General features: G+C 46.5%; 1 protein-coding gene across 2 annotated transcripts in view; it reads right to left on the bottom strand.

Moving 5' to 3' along the window:
* The window catches only part of FHDC1 (FH2 domain containing 1), a 178,260-nt gene that overhangs the window by 33,497 nt on the left and 127,247 nt on the right, over positions 1-17,516 (bottom strand). For both annotated transcript variants that reach the window (XM_069631292.1, XM_069631293.1), the window contains exons 5-8: positions 4,702-4,787; positions 4,501-4,601; positions 3,553-3,623; positions 3,352-3,459 (exon numbers count right to left, since the gene is read on the bottom strand). In XM_069631292.1, the coding sequence (XP_069487393.1) occupies positions 3,352-3,459; positions 3,553-3,623; positions 4,501-4,601; positions 4,702-4,787 (366 nt within the window). The remainder of the gene's footprint in view (positions 1-3,351; positions 3,460-3,552; positions 3,624-4,500; positions 4,602-4,701; positions 4,788-17,516) is intronic.

Genomic DNA, 17,516 nt, shown 5'->3' with positions numbered 1-17,516 from the left:
CAAAATTGGACAAGGTGGTTTATGATTTACTTGTGTTCCAATCTGTTCGGATCCCTTCTGGTGTACTAGAGGTGTGAGGCTGATTTATGGTTTAGAAACTGAAATTCATCCTTGAACCACTAGTGCCCTGGAAGTTGATGCGTCACAACACCAGTACTGCCTACATTTATCAGACCAATCTACAATCTTTTCAGCCTTCCAGAAAGCACGTTTTGTGACGCCCCCATTTGCGTTTTTTTTCCAAATTGTTTCAAATTCAAAAACTCATGGTTGTAATGGCTGTGCATGCGAGTGCAGGGAATTGAGGGATTGTGCAGATTGCGGTGGGGGGGGGGGGGGTAGTAAGAGGACAGTCTTATATGCTGGTATAGCCTCTCTCCAGATATTATGTACCTACAAAATGCCCTACCTTCGACGGCTTCAACAGATTTTACAGTCTTGGCCTGGTATAAGAGTCTGCCAGAGGACTATTGCCAGGAGAGGCCCAAAATCATCTGCTCCCATAGGGATCTAAATAACTGGCCACGGGTCCACTCCTGCTTAACTTGGGTATCTTAACAGACTATTACATCTCTTCCGGTTAGGGAGCCGGAAAGTAAAGCCGGCCCCCCTCAAAGGCCCTGCCATTACCCCTATCTGGGCCCGGAAGTCCTCAAATAGAACTGTGTGCCGTGTCTTTCTCCCGTGCATCAGGACATGTGTTCCATTAGCCTAATAGTATCTGCCTAGACCTGGCTAGTGTTTACAATGTCGCACTCAGACTTACATTCATCGTATTCAATGCTGACATAGCCCTAACCGCTTGGGTACGGCTTTTCCAGCCTGTGACTCAAATTGTTACGATTTTACCTGGTTGTATCCTTGCTACACCTCCATTCTTTATGGATTCATGTGGCTAGGGCCTGCCCTACTTTCCTTACTTGAGAAGCTAGCACAACTTCCTGCAGCTTTGTCCATCAGTGTTTTACATGCATTTGCTGTTTGGATCGGTGTACCATAGTTCTGCTCCTTAACCATGCAACGTGTAACCGACTCCTGCATCCATAGTATTCGCATCCTTGGATTTACAGGTTTTGGAATGACTACCTATATGGTCATGTTCTGTAACCGTGCAACTGATGGTGCATCACCCCACTGCGTCTCCTGCATCCATCGTATGCACCGCTGATGTAGCCCCCCCAACCGCCTGGGTGCAGCTTCTCCAATTGATTAGCATTATTTGTAGCTCGGGAGGATAGCTCAGTGGCAACGTGCTCGCCTTGGAAGTAAAACGACACAGAGCAACAGGTTCAAACCCCGCGTCCGCACCTAGAAACCTCTGGGTATTAAGCACGCTATAAATAGCCATGGTATTTTATTTTCTTATATTTGCCTTGCTGTGCTTTTGCTACACATCTGTACTTTGCTGGTTTTAGCAGAAAAGGCTGGTCTTACTTTCCTTCTAAATAAGATAGCACAATGTCCTGCAACTATCCACCACATTTCGTGTCCTGCATCGTGTTCTGCAACCGTGTCTCTTGCAACCGATTGACAATGAAAACATCCTAAAAACTCACTTTTCTTTCTATTCCCTACATTTAACCATTACGTCCCCACCAGACCACTGCACGTCAACTGGAAACTGAAGGTAGGGCTTGTCCGAGTCTCCTTCCAAGAGACACCACTAATGTCCTACACTTTACCACATCTTGATACTGAGGCTCTCTTGAACGACAGCCACATTTTCTACCTGTAACCTTACTACGTGTACTTCCCTGTAACTAGCGCCCAGATGCCCCAGGGCTTGGTGCCCCGCTATAAATGAAAGAAAAAAAATATATTACCTGGCTCCAATACACGGGGTGCTGCATACATCCACACGTGAAATTACACCCATGTGGGTCATTTGGGATGCCCACAAATGCGCATCTTCCTCAGTAATTGAATAGAAGCAAGGCAACATTTTGCAAGATAAACATGCCCGTGTGCTTTCTGGAATGTACAAAACCAGATACTTCTCCCTGCTGTCCATGAGTAGCTCCCACTCCATGGCTGACAGCAGATCGCCAGGGACTACTTTTAGCTGCTGCTTATTCTGAATGTTATTCCATATCTCGCATGATTAAAATGTGATGGTGGGGGGAAACAAACACTGGAAGGCATCCTAGAAACCTTGACTTTTCAATTCAATGTTGGTCCGTTCTGTGTGATTTCATTTAATATTATAAGCTCAGGCAGCCACATTCCAAGACCACTGGAAGAAGTGGCCGGGCCCCTTGGCAGGTCAGACTTTGGTGTACCTCAAAGATTCTTCAACAGAGGATGACGGGTCTGGAATGTGAGGTTCCAACAGCCCAAGTCCCCGATGAGGCAGAGCATGGATGTCTCCTGAGAAGCCACACGAGAGCACGGCATCCAAAGAGGAAAACTAAGGAAGGGGACCAGCATGCTTTAAGGAAGCCCTCAGCAGAGCCGCGCATCTACAGGTTACCCAACTTGGCCCCAGCAAACCTCCATTTCATTGTGCGCAAATACCACTGTGGGTCAATTGTGAAAACAACCGTCTACAATAGGAACAATTGCATACATAGTGGCAGGAGTACATTGAATGATGTTGCAAGGGAGGGCGTCCAGTCGGAACAGGAGCTAGCCATGCGAAGGGCATAGGTGAAGCCTCTGTTTAGGGGTTAGTATTTTAAGTAATGGAACACGGTCAGAGCACACACCCCATGTGGAATTGCAACTTGAAGGGAAGTACTTTATGTGGCATGCAGTTACAGCCTTTTCAGTTTGTGATCAGTTGCACTCGGCATGCTCTGAAAGGAAACCTCCACCCACCGGTTGCGCTGAATGTGCGCAGGCCTTTGTATCGCTTTTTTGGGTACAAAGCCATTCCTGCGGTTTGGAGACTAAGACCAGGGAGTTTGTATTCCCTCCAATCACTGCAGTTTATTTCAACTTTGCACTACGAGTAAGAACATCCAACAGAAAGAAAAACCAAATACGCAGAAACTGTTCCTGGACTAAAGTCTTAACTTTGTGACAAAATCGGTTACAATGTGCCCGGGTATACAGCAACTAGATAGCCACCTCCTGGCCCACATCTCAGAGCTTTGGAGTGCCAGCTACCAGAATGTGCGGAACTGATGCCAAGCAGACCACTCGGTGCATGCGCCATAGTGAGCAAACTCTGCTGTTCTAGACCCAAGGGACAGGGGAACCAGGCTGCACACTAGATGTTCGGTAACCACCCCTCCCCCCCACTCCTTCCCAAGCCCCCAGGTTACTAGAACATTAAGGAGAATGGGTCATCCACCGCTTCCTGGCACTACTATCCTATCCGCACTGCATATTCTTGCGGCATGTACCTACCAAAGCAACAAAATGCAGTAGGTTCATCCCGGGCTTGTTTGCCTTTGTGTCGGCCAGCTTCAGCAAGGACGACAACTTGAAGCCAACAGCATTGCCAGCATACCCGCCCTAGGGGGAAGACAGACAGGGATCACTTACAGGGTGACCGGAGGAACAAGTGTGGGACCAGCCCACCCCCATGCAACCTCAATAGATACTCACTGCATTCATAATGTTCCCAGCCTGGAGAACGAGGTATAAAATGGAATGTAGCTGCTCACACGTCATCAGCTCTAGGGGCAGCAAGAGTCAAAAACATAACATTTGTAAAAAAGACCTTTCATTTCATGAAACAGCACATTGACCATTTTATTATTCGGACAAAAAGGAACAGCAAAGCAAGCGAGGAAGAAAAAAAACGATGTATGGCGTGCTTTAAAAGGCAAGAGTGCCTGGGCTTCGTGTTCTTGCCAATGAAAGAAACCGTATTTCCAGGGCAACCAGCATTAGCTTAATAAACGCTTGATGACGCCAGCTCAAAGTTATAAAAAAAAGAAAAGGAATTGTCTGAATGAAGATGGTGCTATTTTCCAAGCACCAAAGCCCTCACTCGGGAATTGAAAGGCTCATCGGATTTCTGCATATAGACTCATTAAAGAACACTCACAATGCCGAACGAAAGGGCTGTGCTAAATGAGCTTTTCAAAACATGAGGGGTTTGGGGGTTTTAGCCTCCCTATGCTTCCACATTCCTTGCCACCCACACACACACATACCCGGTTTGTATTGCACCCCCGCCGCAACAGCACCACCGATTTTCACTGGCAGCATAAAACAGAGTGATGGGTAAAGGCAAAGTTAGAAAAGCAGCAGGGTTGTTGCTAGATTTGGTAGATGGCTTTTGCATAGTGCTTTAATAGTCAAGTGTGTGCACTCAATTCACCGAAGCAAATTAGCAATAGCGGGTGAAGATTTGCCGGTCTCCAAGTTAGATGCTATGGCAAGGGAATACTGGCGATTGCTAGAAGACCCCCAACCGCACCAGAGCCTCAAATTGGCCCTAGAAAACGCAACCCTTGCCCCATTACCAGGGAGGAAGCTAGAGAAGAGGGAATTCACCGAAGACAGCATAGCTCAGTAAAATCCCTGCCAGCAACGTCATACACTTACCTTTCATGGCAACCCGGATCACCGACACCTGCTTATTCAGGGAGGATAAGGAAGGTAAGAACTCCTTCTTAAGCACCATAGCTTCGATACGAAGGGAATAGCTGGAAGGAAGAAAACGCAAGTCAGACAACCCTACTACAAGCCCACTGGACACACCTTATCATCCGTCTCAAGAGACCAGCAGAAGATCATCTTCCTTACTTTGGCACCTGGATGAGCAAGCACATGAAGGAATCAGCTTGAGACAATTTCAACACATCTCCGACAAAGGCTTTCAGTTTCTTGACCTACAGAAGTTGGGGGAAAAGAAGGTGTTAAGAGCAGTTTACAGATCAATCGACGCACACAACAGCCAGCCATGGTCATCGACGTAACTGGGTAGGTTGAAACAGCATAGGAGTGTAAATAGGCAAGGGTCAACTACACAGCAGACATGTTACTGCTGACCCCGTAGTGTACATGTCCTGGAGATACAGCGTGGAGGAGGAATGTGCCAACATTGGGCAGAAGTAGGGATTCAACATAGTTTCTCGTTAATAGACCAGCATACTTGGCCTGCTTTAGAAGACAGGAGCAATATAAACCCACATATCTGGTAAAGGTTAGTCTCCTAGTTTCCCTCAATGAACCCCTTGAGTAAGGCAGTAAACAGAGCCCACGAGGTTTGTAAAAGAGCAGCACCACACAGGCCTGCTATTCAGCAGCAAAATCTACCATTAAATCGCAGCATGCCAAGCTACAGTTTCAGGCTTTTCACTCAAGGAGAGGCCCAGCAGAGGAGGGAGCCCAAGGATGGTGCCAAAATATAGAAATCCATGAGCCAAAGAACCTCAGCTACATTAACTTGTTAAAGGAGTTCTCGCTCATCGCAGAGCTAGACTGTATATCAAACCAAGCAAGCGTACCTTAGTAAGGACAGTTCATGGACACCAATAGGGAAGACTGCTGTAATCTCCAAGCGGGTCACATGTGCCTCAAAGGTCACCCCAAACAAGCCATTAGGCCTTCAAGAAGGTGGCCTTTCCTTCCAAACCACCATAATCAGAAACAGAAATATGATGTTCTCTTAGCAAATCGGTTTTCCTGACAAACTCCTGGAAAATCCGGCCATCTCCCATCTTAATCTTCACACTGAACTGGTTGTCTCCATGACCATCAGTCTGGCATCAGAGCTACCAGAAGCACGGAAACTGCTCTCCTGAACATTCATAAAGACCTGCTCAAACCTTGACTCCAATATGTCCTCATCTTACTTGATTTCTCGTCTTCTTTTGACACGGTCATCCATGACATCCTGCTCAACCGTCTGTGATAACCGATGAGGCCCTGGCTAGGCTGACCTCTTTCCTCCGTGAGCGACCCTCCCAGGTCCAACTTGGGTCCTTCCTCTCCTCTATCTCTTCCTGTGGTGTGTGTTCCCCAGTTTAACCTCTCTCCCTGGTTGTTCAACCAATACCTGGCACTTCTTGTCCACCGCATTGCCGCCGTCTGCCCAAACTTCCAGTGCTATGCAGATGACAGCTCATTTTCAGGCTCCCTTCTGCCACCTCTTCTCTCATTTCTGACTGTGTCCGCTATCCAGGAGTGGTGTGCCACCAATGATCTCTGCCTTAATGCCAGCAATACTGAGATTTTCCTCATCAGCACGCCTGCTCCCTCCTTTCCTATTGCTCTCTAGATGGCCCCTCTTGGTCCTCTTCCTTCTCCCACCTGTGAGGCTAAAAACCTTGGGGTCATGTTCGACTCCACACACTCCTTCTCTCCGCACATCTCCGTCTCTAAGAAGTCACACTACCAGCTGCACCTCCTCTGAGGTATTCTTTCCTCTCCTTCCCCCAGAAGCTCACAGTCTCCAGCCTAGAGAGAACCAGAGCTCTGGACTACTGCAACAGCCTCCTTCTAAATCTCCCTCATACTCTCCGTACTCTGCAACTCATCCGGAATAGGACTGCAAGACTTTTGGCCTCAAGCCCAGAGATCGTATCTCTCCAGGACTGAAATCTCTGCACTGGCTCGCAGTGGCAGCGAGGATCAAGTTCAAAACCCTCTGCATTGTCCACAAGGCCTTCTGGGGCCTGGGGCCTCAAAACCTTCAACTCTTTCTTCCCAAATATCTTCCCTCTCAAGTTCTTCGCTCATCCTCCTCCATCTCCCTCCAGATCAGTCGCTTCTCCAAGCAATGAGTAGGTGGTAACTATCTTTCTTCGGCTTGGGCCTCCCTCTGGAACAGCCTCCCTGCAACTTAAGAACCATCTCCGGAAGCACCTCAAAACCTTGCTCTTTGCTTCTGCTTTCTCTCCTTCTCTCCGCTGCTGAACTCACTGAAACTGCACTAGTCACCTGGCTACCCTCTGTTCTCAGGCCCAGGTCCCCTCCTCCGCCAGCTGCACACCTGCACTGCCTCCCGGGCAACCCACGCACTTGGGGGCTGTTTCTGTATCCCTACAGCCCCCCCACCAGCTCACTTGATGTCTGCACTTGCCACAAACTGGCTGCAGGTTTACCTATGGTTTTATTTATTACTGTTGATCCTATGTACTGCACTACCCCCTTTCCACCCCCCCCCCGCACTTTTCCCCCTCCCACCTCCCCTGCACTTGCACAATCTTAATGTCACCTGGCCTAGTAAGATAGTGCCCCTGACCAAGCAAATGTTTCACGCATGGCAAAAATGCTTTCCTGAAAAAGATACATCCGCTCCGCACCATGCCATTCTGCCCAAAAAAGGTACAAAGTGTCAAAATAACATATATGGCATGAAGCGAGAACTAGCCAGGTTTGTAAAAATCATAACCTAAGAAAGGTGGACATGTCAAACCCAAACTGCCAGGGAAAGGACAGTTCCAATTCAGTCCAAGTGATTTCTGATGGCCAATTGTCTGAAAGCACTGGCTTTCCAAAGGTTTTGGACTGGGACTCAAGTGATCCTTCACCATGGACTTGGACTATGCTAGTGGAGGTTGACGGGCGTTGTAGTCCAAAACATCTTCAGAGCCAAATGATGCAGACCCATGTTTAAGAGCAAGATTAGTAGCAATAGCCCTCCAACTCAAGAGCGGGTGTGGTGGGCGCCAGCACCAGGAGGTAACCCAAAGCACAGCAGTGACTTTACAGTAAAATTGGTCTTTAAAAAACATTTTAAAAGCCATGCCTAAACAAAAACTTCTAAATCTAGACAACTACACTTTCCTTATCAACAGAAAAGTTATAGATGCTTCATTCCAGTTTATAACAAATATTGGGAAGCAAACTGAGTAACAGCTTTACACTCTTGACGCAGTAGTAAAATTTCTACACTATTCTCTTTGCTTGTACTGCTGGCAGGGTTAGGCCTTGAGGGGAATCGCCCACACATTTTCTTGCTTCGACACGAAGGCATACCAAAAACATTGTTTAGACATTAAAAAAAACTTCACTTCAAACAGAGCAAAGTATGCTGCAGTTAGTAAAAGGTTAAATTGGCAACATATTAGAGTTGTGAACCCTGTCAAGTCAGATCTTTTAACCTTTGCCCATTGTGGTGGCATATTCTGTTGTAGTGACAAGCTGATCATGAGGGAGAAGAAACAGACGGCAGGAAGGGATACACCCTTGGCCACAGCAGTGGCACATAAGGGTTGGCCAGAGGTGGCAGAGCAGAATCATGCCCCAAGCCTGTGCTTATAATAGAGGGAGCTAGAACCTTCACACGGGAGCTGGTAATGCCTGAATTGGAGAGAAGGATATTGAGCATTCAGAGAGAAAACCAGGCCACGTCTCAATGATGTGAGGAGATTGAAACAGAGCTCTGGGAATTGAGAGAAGGAACACAAACTTTAATGTTCCGGGGCCTGAAAGTAAAATGGCCTAAAAGCATTAGTAAGAGCAATTCTCGAAACCTACATACATTCCTAGGAAGAGAACACTGTCCACGAGAGGGCTTCTGCAGAGCAGTTCTAACAGGGTATGCCCCAAAGAGATGGGCAGGCTTGAAGATTGAGGTGCCAAACGCATGCCTGCTTCAGTATGAAGATGTTGTGCCCAGAGGGAACAATCTGTAGCATCTCCAATCTGGGAAGCAGAGGCCGCAGTGCAATCCCATGATTAGTGTATATACCGCCAGCAACCAAGGTTGCATAACGAGACACTTACGAAAACACATAATCCTTGCCTGTTACTATACCAGGGCACCCGCCTCCCCCAGTTCGGAGAAGTCTTCCAATATGAGATGCTTATACAGAAGCACAGCGGGATATCCCTCACATACAACATGTATGGGTTATGTACAGCCATCACTTTTTCTTACTATCCTTGCATCTAACATGAAAAAGGGGCTTCCGACACCTGCACTCCGATGACGTGTGCAAAACAACAGCGACCACAAATCCGACTCCAGACATAGGGCCCTCATGCAGAAACAGATATGTTGAGAAACTGTTAGATGAGCTGGATGTGTAGCACTGGTTTCAAGTCACCTGGAGAAGAAACACTACACAAGGCCAACGATAAAGTGTCCACAATACATCATAGCTGCTCACCCCAAAGCACTACTGGCTGGCAGAAGCCCAGAAGTGAGTGGGTAGCTAAGCAATGCTAAACCCTCCTGAGTGAAGGGCAAACAATGAACTCTTCTACAAAAGGTCTGACTTCGGTCAAGCCACTAGTATACTCCTATATGACTGATTGGAACCTGGGGGTACTAGGGAGAACAATTACATTGTGTATGACGGAAAAGTGCAATATTAAAGACAAGGTAGGACTCTGCTCCCTATTACTACAAGAAAGTGATTGGGTGCACATAAGTAATTTAAAAACAATAGGGGAGGCCCACATCTTATGTAGAAGCTAACCTCATGTATGAATCTAGAATGCCGCGTAATCAGAACCCCACTAATCATTTTCCCAAATAGGCACTTCGAAGATAATTTTCTGAATAATTTCATATATTTGACTAAACATTCTTGACAACGCGTCTAGATTCAGCGAGTAGACTTTAAACCCTGCAAGACCTCGTTCACAAAACTATGCAGGACTAACCTTGCCTGCAGTCAGACCAACACAAGCTACAGAGCTGCCGAACAACTGACCCCGTCAAAAGGCCATGCAGAATCATCATGCCTTGTAACAACTGGTCTCTACTTGGTCTATCCCTTCAGGTAGTACTACTGACCAGGAAATCAGAAGGATGTCCAAGACATTTACAAACAGAGGACAATTAGAAAATAAAGGGCCTCAGGCTTTTACGCTCGTGTTCTGCTGGTTGAGGACAATCAAAGCAGCGTGATATGGGAACCCATGTTATTTCCTTAATTGGGCGCTTCACAATGGATTCTCTGGGCTGCGTTTGCATTTCCACTATGTCCAAGTGCAAGCTTGCTGCCTAGCGTAATTGGCTATTGGGCTCATCAGTAGCGCCATGGAGTAGATCCTTTTTAATTCTGCAGGCAGCAATTACTGTTACGTCCACTATGCTCCAGCAGTGGTGGACATCCTGGACAGTTGTTTGGAATGCTGGACGCAAGCTTCCACTACCTGCAGTGCATGGTATGGTATGGTATGGTACACACTGGAAAGCAAAAACATGTTGGTGGGCTAGAAAGAGATACATGGCTGTAGGATCACTACTACTGTTCCGTTTCAAATGCACAGAAGGGTCATTTGTATCCCATTTGGGTTCCCTCAGCAAATTTTTGTACAAGTTGAAGGGATGCATGTGGTATTTCACTGAAATATCGTATAAGATGAATACCTCATGACTTATAATAAGGTGGGCACAAATAGGTGGTGTTTGACCTACTACCTCTTAGCCGCTAGCACCAGATTCATCTGAAGCGTTGGATTGTTTGGATGGGAATAGTGTGGCAAGAAGCTTTCTTTTCCATGTTCTGCTAATGTCAAAGTTTAAATAGAAATAACAGACCGTGATGAAGATCAGGTGCTTGCACGTCAAGATTCGTATTCCTGCTAAGCACCAAGTGGTCAATGCACAGTCCCATACAAAAAACAGGCTACATTAATGCATACACTTAGCCACAGTTGCGATATCGCTTTAACAATGGGCAAAAGTTATTCTGTACTTCCACGGCCAGGATCACTAAAGTTAAATAGGTTTGGCATTGCACAACTACAGAAAAAAGTGGAAATTTGAATTAAGCACAGGACGAATTTTTTGTCCCCATAAAAATGGTAAGAAATGTGCCACGCCTCTGTGAAGAATGGATCACCACCATACATAGGCCATCTTGATGAAGGGAGTTTCTTACATCACCATTCAATTAACAACAATATTTCCAATGGCCTAATCCTGTAATTAGGAAGACTTCTAGCACATGCAACAATGTCTGGCGGTGCTAGTACATGTTCCTGGCAAGTGGAGCACTCCGTATTCATCCAAAATATTCACAAAAGCCTGCTGTGCTAGGATAGGTTTTCCAAACAGCTTCACTTCAAAAATGAGTACCATCTTGTATCCAGAAAGGAAAACTCCACATTATATGAATCATGTCATCCCCAGTGATCTAGTAGGATGGCATTCGTTCTGGCACAAGCAGTGCATGGCCCATTCACCTGTGCGCTACTCGCACTTCAATCTTGATTAAATGGCATTCTGATTAAATTATGCATATGCTGGTCAAGTCACCGAGCCTGAACCCCCTCCCCCCACCCTTCCCCACACACCCCGCTTTATCAGGCAAAGAAGGCAGCCAGAGACTTGAGGACAGCCTGCAGTGTGCTGCAATAAATAAAAGCTGCAGGTCGGTCTGTTGCCACCCTCTCTGCAAAGGACTTCAATCAAGACCGTCGTGCAGAGCCACGTGACATGGTTCCAGAATTCAGTAGCCCCCTCTTTGGGCCCCTTTCTACCTCTACAGCCACCTCCTGCTCTGCAGTGCCTGGTTCAGCGGAGGGCGAGGCTGCGTCCGAGGTCACGGTTCTGCCTCGACCAGCTCCCAGAATATGAACTCGGAAAGGTTGCAAAGACCGAAAATACTGCAATAGGTGCTTAAGAGCCAAGGCACAGGAGATTGCCAAATTCACTCTTGGCAGCGATACATTGGCGAAAACGTAAGCCGCGTAGCAATGCCGGGGCGTGACTGCCTTTCCAGATTATAAAACTATATCCACGCGACAATTATAAACGAGTCTATGCATAAACGTACGGGCAGCCACCTTTTAACAACAGTTATTTAGATGAGTAAGATGCCATTTAAGGAAGGTTGGTATCCACCCTCTTACCCAATGCCACTACCTACACCCCAATGGGAGGCAAATAGCAATAACCAACTCAGGAAAGCATCCCGCCACAACACAGCTGCGCACCATCAGCCCACACACACACACACACACACACACACCATGATCCGTCAGTTTCACGGTACACAAAATACATTTAGATTGAAGCCAAGCAAAAAGACTAAGCATACCATCAGGCACAAAAGAAGGCTCGAAAGCCAGCGCATAGAGGTCATCTTGTGTCCAAGACACAACTTGTTTTACATGCACATTTACAAGTCGGTGCACTAGTTAAATCGAATACACACCATCAGTGTGTTGCTTCATTGGTAAGGGACAGTAAGCATTGCAATTATTGTGCAAACGCAATCGAGGGTTACATTGCGAGGGCCTCAGTGTGAGCCCAGGTCTCATGCATTTCAGGGTCCTAGTTCATTTCGAGAGTGGGAATTGCACACAGGGGTTTTGTACGGGTGTGGCAAAGCAAAGGCACATTATTGCAAATAAAGTCGCTATCGAAGCGATTACTACCCCTAGAGTGAATGCTCAGAGTACTTTGGTCTATATTACATTGGCAATGAGTTGTGATAACGCCAATACGCGAAGAAAGCAAGGTAGCTACCATCATGCAAGGAGTCCTACCACCCCTCATTTTTACCGAGGCCAGAAATACAATGGCTACTCAGTGGTCGAAGTGAGCAGGAACGGTCAGGAGTGGAGTTCCACTGCTAATTTTTACGTTTAACAGTGCCACCACTTTTTGCAACCATTTTCACCATTCCGGAGCCGTTCTTTGTTAAAGCACATTTCTCCACTTTACAGCCAATAGCAGTTACAGCTAAACTGAAGTCCGCTTCAACTCGCTGTGAAGCAGCATGGCTGCACGCCTTGAAAAATGCGTTGCACCTTGCTCCTGGCCAGGTCAGAGTTCTACTTTTTTTGGTACACTTCCACCACTGGGCTACCTCCATAACAGCAATTGGAGCATCTAAATATGCTCCAGCAGGAAGGCAAGCAATGTTATATGCACTGGGAGTAGGACAGTCATTGCAGGACTAAAACCTGACCCTCACCACCAGCAGAGGATGACCATGTATTTGAGAATGTAACCAGAAGGTCGGCCAAAACAAAGAAAACCGCACTGCCTACACTTCTATACAAGTAAATATAGAATCATCCACAGGTTCGCACAACCTGTGGATTACAAGATGGAGGGTAAATGGCTCCACTATGAAATGGCTCCACTATACGATTTTGGTAACCACATAGAAAGCATCACGATACGAGACATGCAACCATCAAATATCCACAATAAGTACACAATCATGTAATTGGCACTGGACAAGGCAAGCCTGATTGCCAGGCCGTTAGAAGAAACCAATACAGATGCAAAGAAATGCGGAAATGCCAATGCAATACAGACACGGATAAGACGACTCTGCACCAAGCAAACGAGTGCATATAGAAGACCAATGAGAAACCTTTAAAACTTTACCACTGCGTAGGTACTAAGCACCTTGCTAAAGACATAGCAGAGGCTAAAGCAACATGGAAACTATAACAAATATTTTGCAAACTCTGCGAACAGCTACAAATGGCAGATATTTGTAGTGACCAATACAAAACAGAGCTCCCCGGGCAAAGAGGACCAGAGTATTTACAGTGCAATCAATGGCCCTAGAAGAAATATGGTAGGATGCCAAGGAACGTAGAAAAATGGCAGACTCTGGATCTGACCAGAATTACTATCGAAACCATGAATATTTGGGGGAACCACCATAGGTCTACTGGGCTAACATGTTGCATAGAATTCAAAATATTGACCCGTAAGGACAAGTGTGCAGAAAAAAGCCCATCCGTTCTGGGGGTGGATGAAGCTTCCCCTCACCACCCTACCCCCACAGTGAGGAGCAGAGGTGTAAATTAAAAAGCAACTTGCCCTCTTGTTCTAAAACACTAGCATGTCCGAATAAAAGTCAACTATACACTATACAACTAAAGGCTGGGGCAAATCTTGGGAATAAAGGTCCGCCAAGCACAGGCTAGCAACAGAAAAACCATACGACATCCCCTCAGTAAACTACTAACAGATGGGACAAGTGAAACCATAGAATCCTCGGAATGGCTGAACCCGGTTATGGAGAAGAAAAAAAAAAAACTCAAACGAAAGTTATGCATCAGGGTAGGGAGCCTGAACCCCTGATCGAGAGAGGACGGATAGTTACCCACTGCCCAGTACTGCCAAACGGATTTTGATATTAAATGAAGCCAAAGTGTTCTCAAAACCCTGGCACGCTTGATGCAGATCCTGAAAGGATCACTCCAAGGCCCTCCTAGCATTGATCACACCATATGGAGCCCATCCATTCATCCGCGTGCCACTTTGCTTTTCCGCCAATGCATCGCTCTGTCAAAGAACGAGCCCTACTGAGGAAAGAATTAAATAGGATTCACTTTCAGGGTAACATTTTGATTGATGGCAAGAATGATAAACACAACTAGGCACTGAAGAGAGCATTACAGAAATGTGAGCAAGCAGGCGTCACCGAAACAATGGAGCAAGATAGCCCAATTACTGGTAGGGTAAAGCTCCCTTGGCGTTATTACTATTAGTACCTCAGCACGTTATACCAGTGTACAGAGCCATTTTCGAGTTGAGATGGTGTTGCAACAGTTTCTTAACTTGAGAAAGAAATGGAAAAGAAATTGCCGCCAGGTATCGGGAGAAGGGACTACCTTCTCCCTTTCCATGAGAGCCAGACAGAGAAAGCAAAGGAACAGCGAGGGATGCAGCATTCGTCCCTCGCACAGGTCAGTCCTACCCTGCCAGGTGACGACCCATCAGATTGATCGTTACAATCAGGATTGTCCCTCGCTGGGTACTAATGAAGCATGAAAAGTGAGTCTTCAAAACTGATGCATGTACTTTGTGTGAGGAATTAGACCATGTGTGTGGCAGGTGTGCACTTGGCTGGGCTTTTGATATTTTTTCAAGAAATTGAACAATGGGATAAAAACCTCGGAAAAAGTGTGGGTCTAATCCACACACATTTTCCTATGCTTACAGCTCAATAAACACATAGGTACGTGTACTCTGGGTGGACACAGCCTACAGGCACAGTCCCCCGGTCATGTTCAGTTGGAATGCGACAGCCAGGAGTACATGAAAGCAGCAAGGGGAGGGCAACACCTTCCTCCTACCATGGCCAGCCTAATTAAATATCAAAGGCCCAGGATCTGTCCGATCCTTTGTCCACCTGCTGGTGGCAGTGTATACAGAGGAGTTAACTGAAGCAGGCCTGCGGGAGGCCTGGTCAAAGGGCTGACAAACGACAGGATAACCAACACCCTTTTGATATTCATCTGTGTCAACTTGAAGTCAGCTCCTGCCCCTTAGTATAAAGGGCAGTGGCGGTCATGTGTGGGACAACCATTACAGTGGTAATCTCCGCAGAGGGACCCCATTCAGGAAGGTGCGAGAATGTGATTTGATGGAGAGAACGTCTGTTCTCGCCATAACTTCGAGTGAGACCTGCACTTTGATCAGGGACCACAGAGAGCTCAATTAACCAGAGAATCTTTGATCCACGAAAGGATGATGGGTGGGACTTCGTAGTACATGTTTTGACCCGTTTACCTTTCCTGTTGCAAAGCACTCTGGTTGTAACAGAAGATTGTTGGTGGGGACCTAGGATTGGTTCATTAAGATAGGTTTAGCCTGCACCAATCACTGGGGCCCATTTGGCTTTAAAAAAGGCTGTGCCCCTCTCTTCGAGAATCTGCAAGGAGTAAGAAGGTGGACTCATTTGGCCCCTGGCTAAAGGTATAGTTTGCCTTACAGCTTCTGCCAGTAAAAGAAGGCCAGGCTTTCCGAGAAGGAAGCAAGATCCCCCCCCCCCTAAACATCTCCCAGGGAACACAGGGAGATACCACACTCTGAGGACCCGTCCAACAGCTCCAGAAACGGTACCCAGCGAGCACATATGCCCTGCTAGGTTCTGGCAGCAAGTTTCCTAGGTGGAAGTGCCAGAGAGTCTCTGAACTGAAGGAGGACAAGGCTGTTGCCTGCAACACTCAGCTTTGGGCCATTCACCTTACCTTAAGGACGACACGCGCCCAGCGAAGAAGGTAGGAGGAGTGCACCGACAAGCATCAACCAGCATCCTCTTAAGGACATTTGAGGCAGTCGAGCAACCAACTGCACTGCCGACTTGTCACGCCGCAGTCACTCACGCTATCCGAGACATCTCAACCAGTGCTTCCGACCAGCACAGAGACAATCCAGTCGCCAAACTGCCTGCTGCCCGATACCTGCAGCTGTCTCTCGTCTTGAACTCTGTCACAGAAGCTGCAAAGGGCCCTGAAACTGACTTGATGCCGTCAAGCACCAAGAACTTCAAGCACAAGGTACATTTTGGTTCTGTCCCCCTGGTCCTTTTGCGAAGGCCCCTAGTGACATTTACAACCCATTGCTCCCTTTAAGCTGAAACCAAGTATCCTTTAACATTGCGATTAATTACTTTACCGACTAGCCTCCTGTCAGCATCCAGAGTGCATCCCCATTCCTGTTTTAAACTAACTGTCCTCTACATTCCTTTACAGGGTGGGTTGTATTTTGTAGTGTGCTAGAACTGTCTGTTGAATAATAATAAAGTAGATATTTGTATACAACCTTGACTGGGCAGTCCCTTTTATCATTGGGTCCTAATTGCATTTTTGCTGTGTTGCAACCAACCAACGATCCACGACTTTGCAGAGATAAGCCTGCCGTTCGGTCTACGTTACCAAAATTGAACAAGGTTTATAAATTGATTTGTGTTTCCAATCTGTTTGGATCTCCTCTGGTATACTAGAGGTGTGGGGCTGATTGATAGAAACAGATATTCATCCCTAGACCACTGGTGCCCCGGAAGTTGATTTGTCACAAACAAATCAGTTATGCAAATACTTGCAGGGCATTGTACTGAAGCTGAACTTACAAGTGCAGATGTACACATCACGGGACCCAGGGACACCAAAATATTACAAAGTTTGTGGCAACCTTTTCAGAAAAAAACAACAGACATGAGAGCTTTGCTTAGTAAAAGGGTCAGTATGGACGACCTTGCAACATGAATTTGAGAAAATCAAGAGAATGCGCCAAAGTCCCATGCCTCAAGCCATTCAATCCTGTAGGGGAGACCTCCATCACCACAGACTTATGGCTTTGGGCTGGGAACAAAGCTAGCACAAAGGGACAGGACATGAGAATACTGTGGTGTTTGTGCCAATAGTCTTAACCCAAGATGAAAAAAGGAATTACTCTAATAGAAAAAGATTCTTGCCTGGGCAACAGAACACTTTCGAACACTTGTAGGGCACAAAGTTCTTCCTTGGAACAGATCAGAAGCCCACGATATATCTTCTGAACCCAGAAGGTGCACATACTGCCGCACAAAGGAGGCCATCAAAACTTCAAGATTATGCCTTTACCATACTGCCTATGCGGGAAACTCTGCAAGCCAATCGCAAGTCAGGGATGCCCTAAAAGAGAAAGTGAAGACATTCCGAAAAATAATGCATTGTGGCTTGATTGGAGGAATTGTGGCGAGGAGAATACCAACCACAGCATAGCTCCTGGAATTTCAGAAAAAAAACTCTGATGCAACTATGCAGAGACTAGAAAAATGGATCATGGCCAGTTAACGGGATGAGAAGTCTTTCCTCGAAATCCTGCATTTGAAATGGAAAATGTCTAAAGAATTGTTTTTAGAAGTAGGATCTTCAGTGAGTAAGCAAAAACTAAGACTTACTTTTGTCCAAAA

The sequence above is a fragment of the Ambystoma mexicanum genome, chromosome 6q (assembly GCF_040938575.1).
Source record: "Ambystoma mexicanum isolate Mex_15411 chromosome 6q, UKY_AmexF1_1, whole genome shotgun sequence".
Taxonomy (NCBI): domain Eukaryota; kingdom Metazoa; phylum Chordata; class Amphibia; order Caudata; family Ambystomatidae; genus Ambystoma; species Ambystoma mexicanum.
Note: the sequence above shows the minus strand (reverse complement) of the source record. Positions and strands in the feature narration are given on the sequence as shown.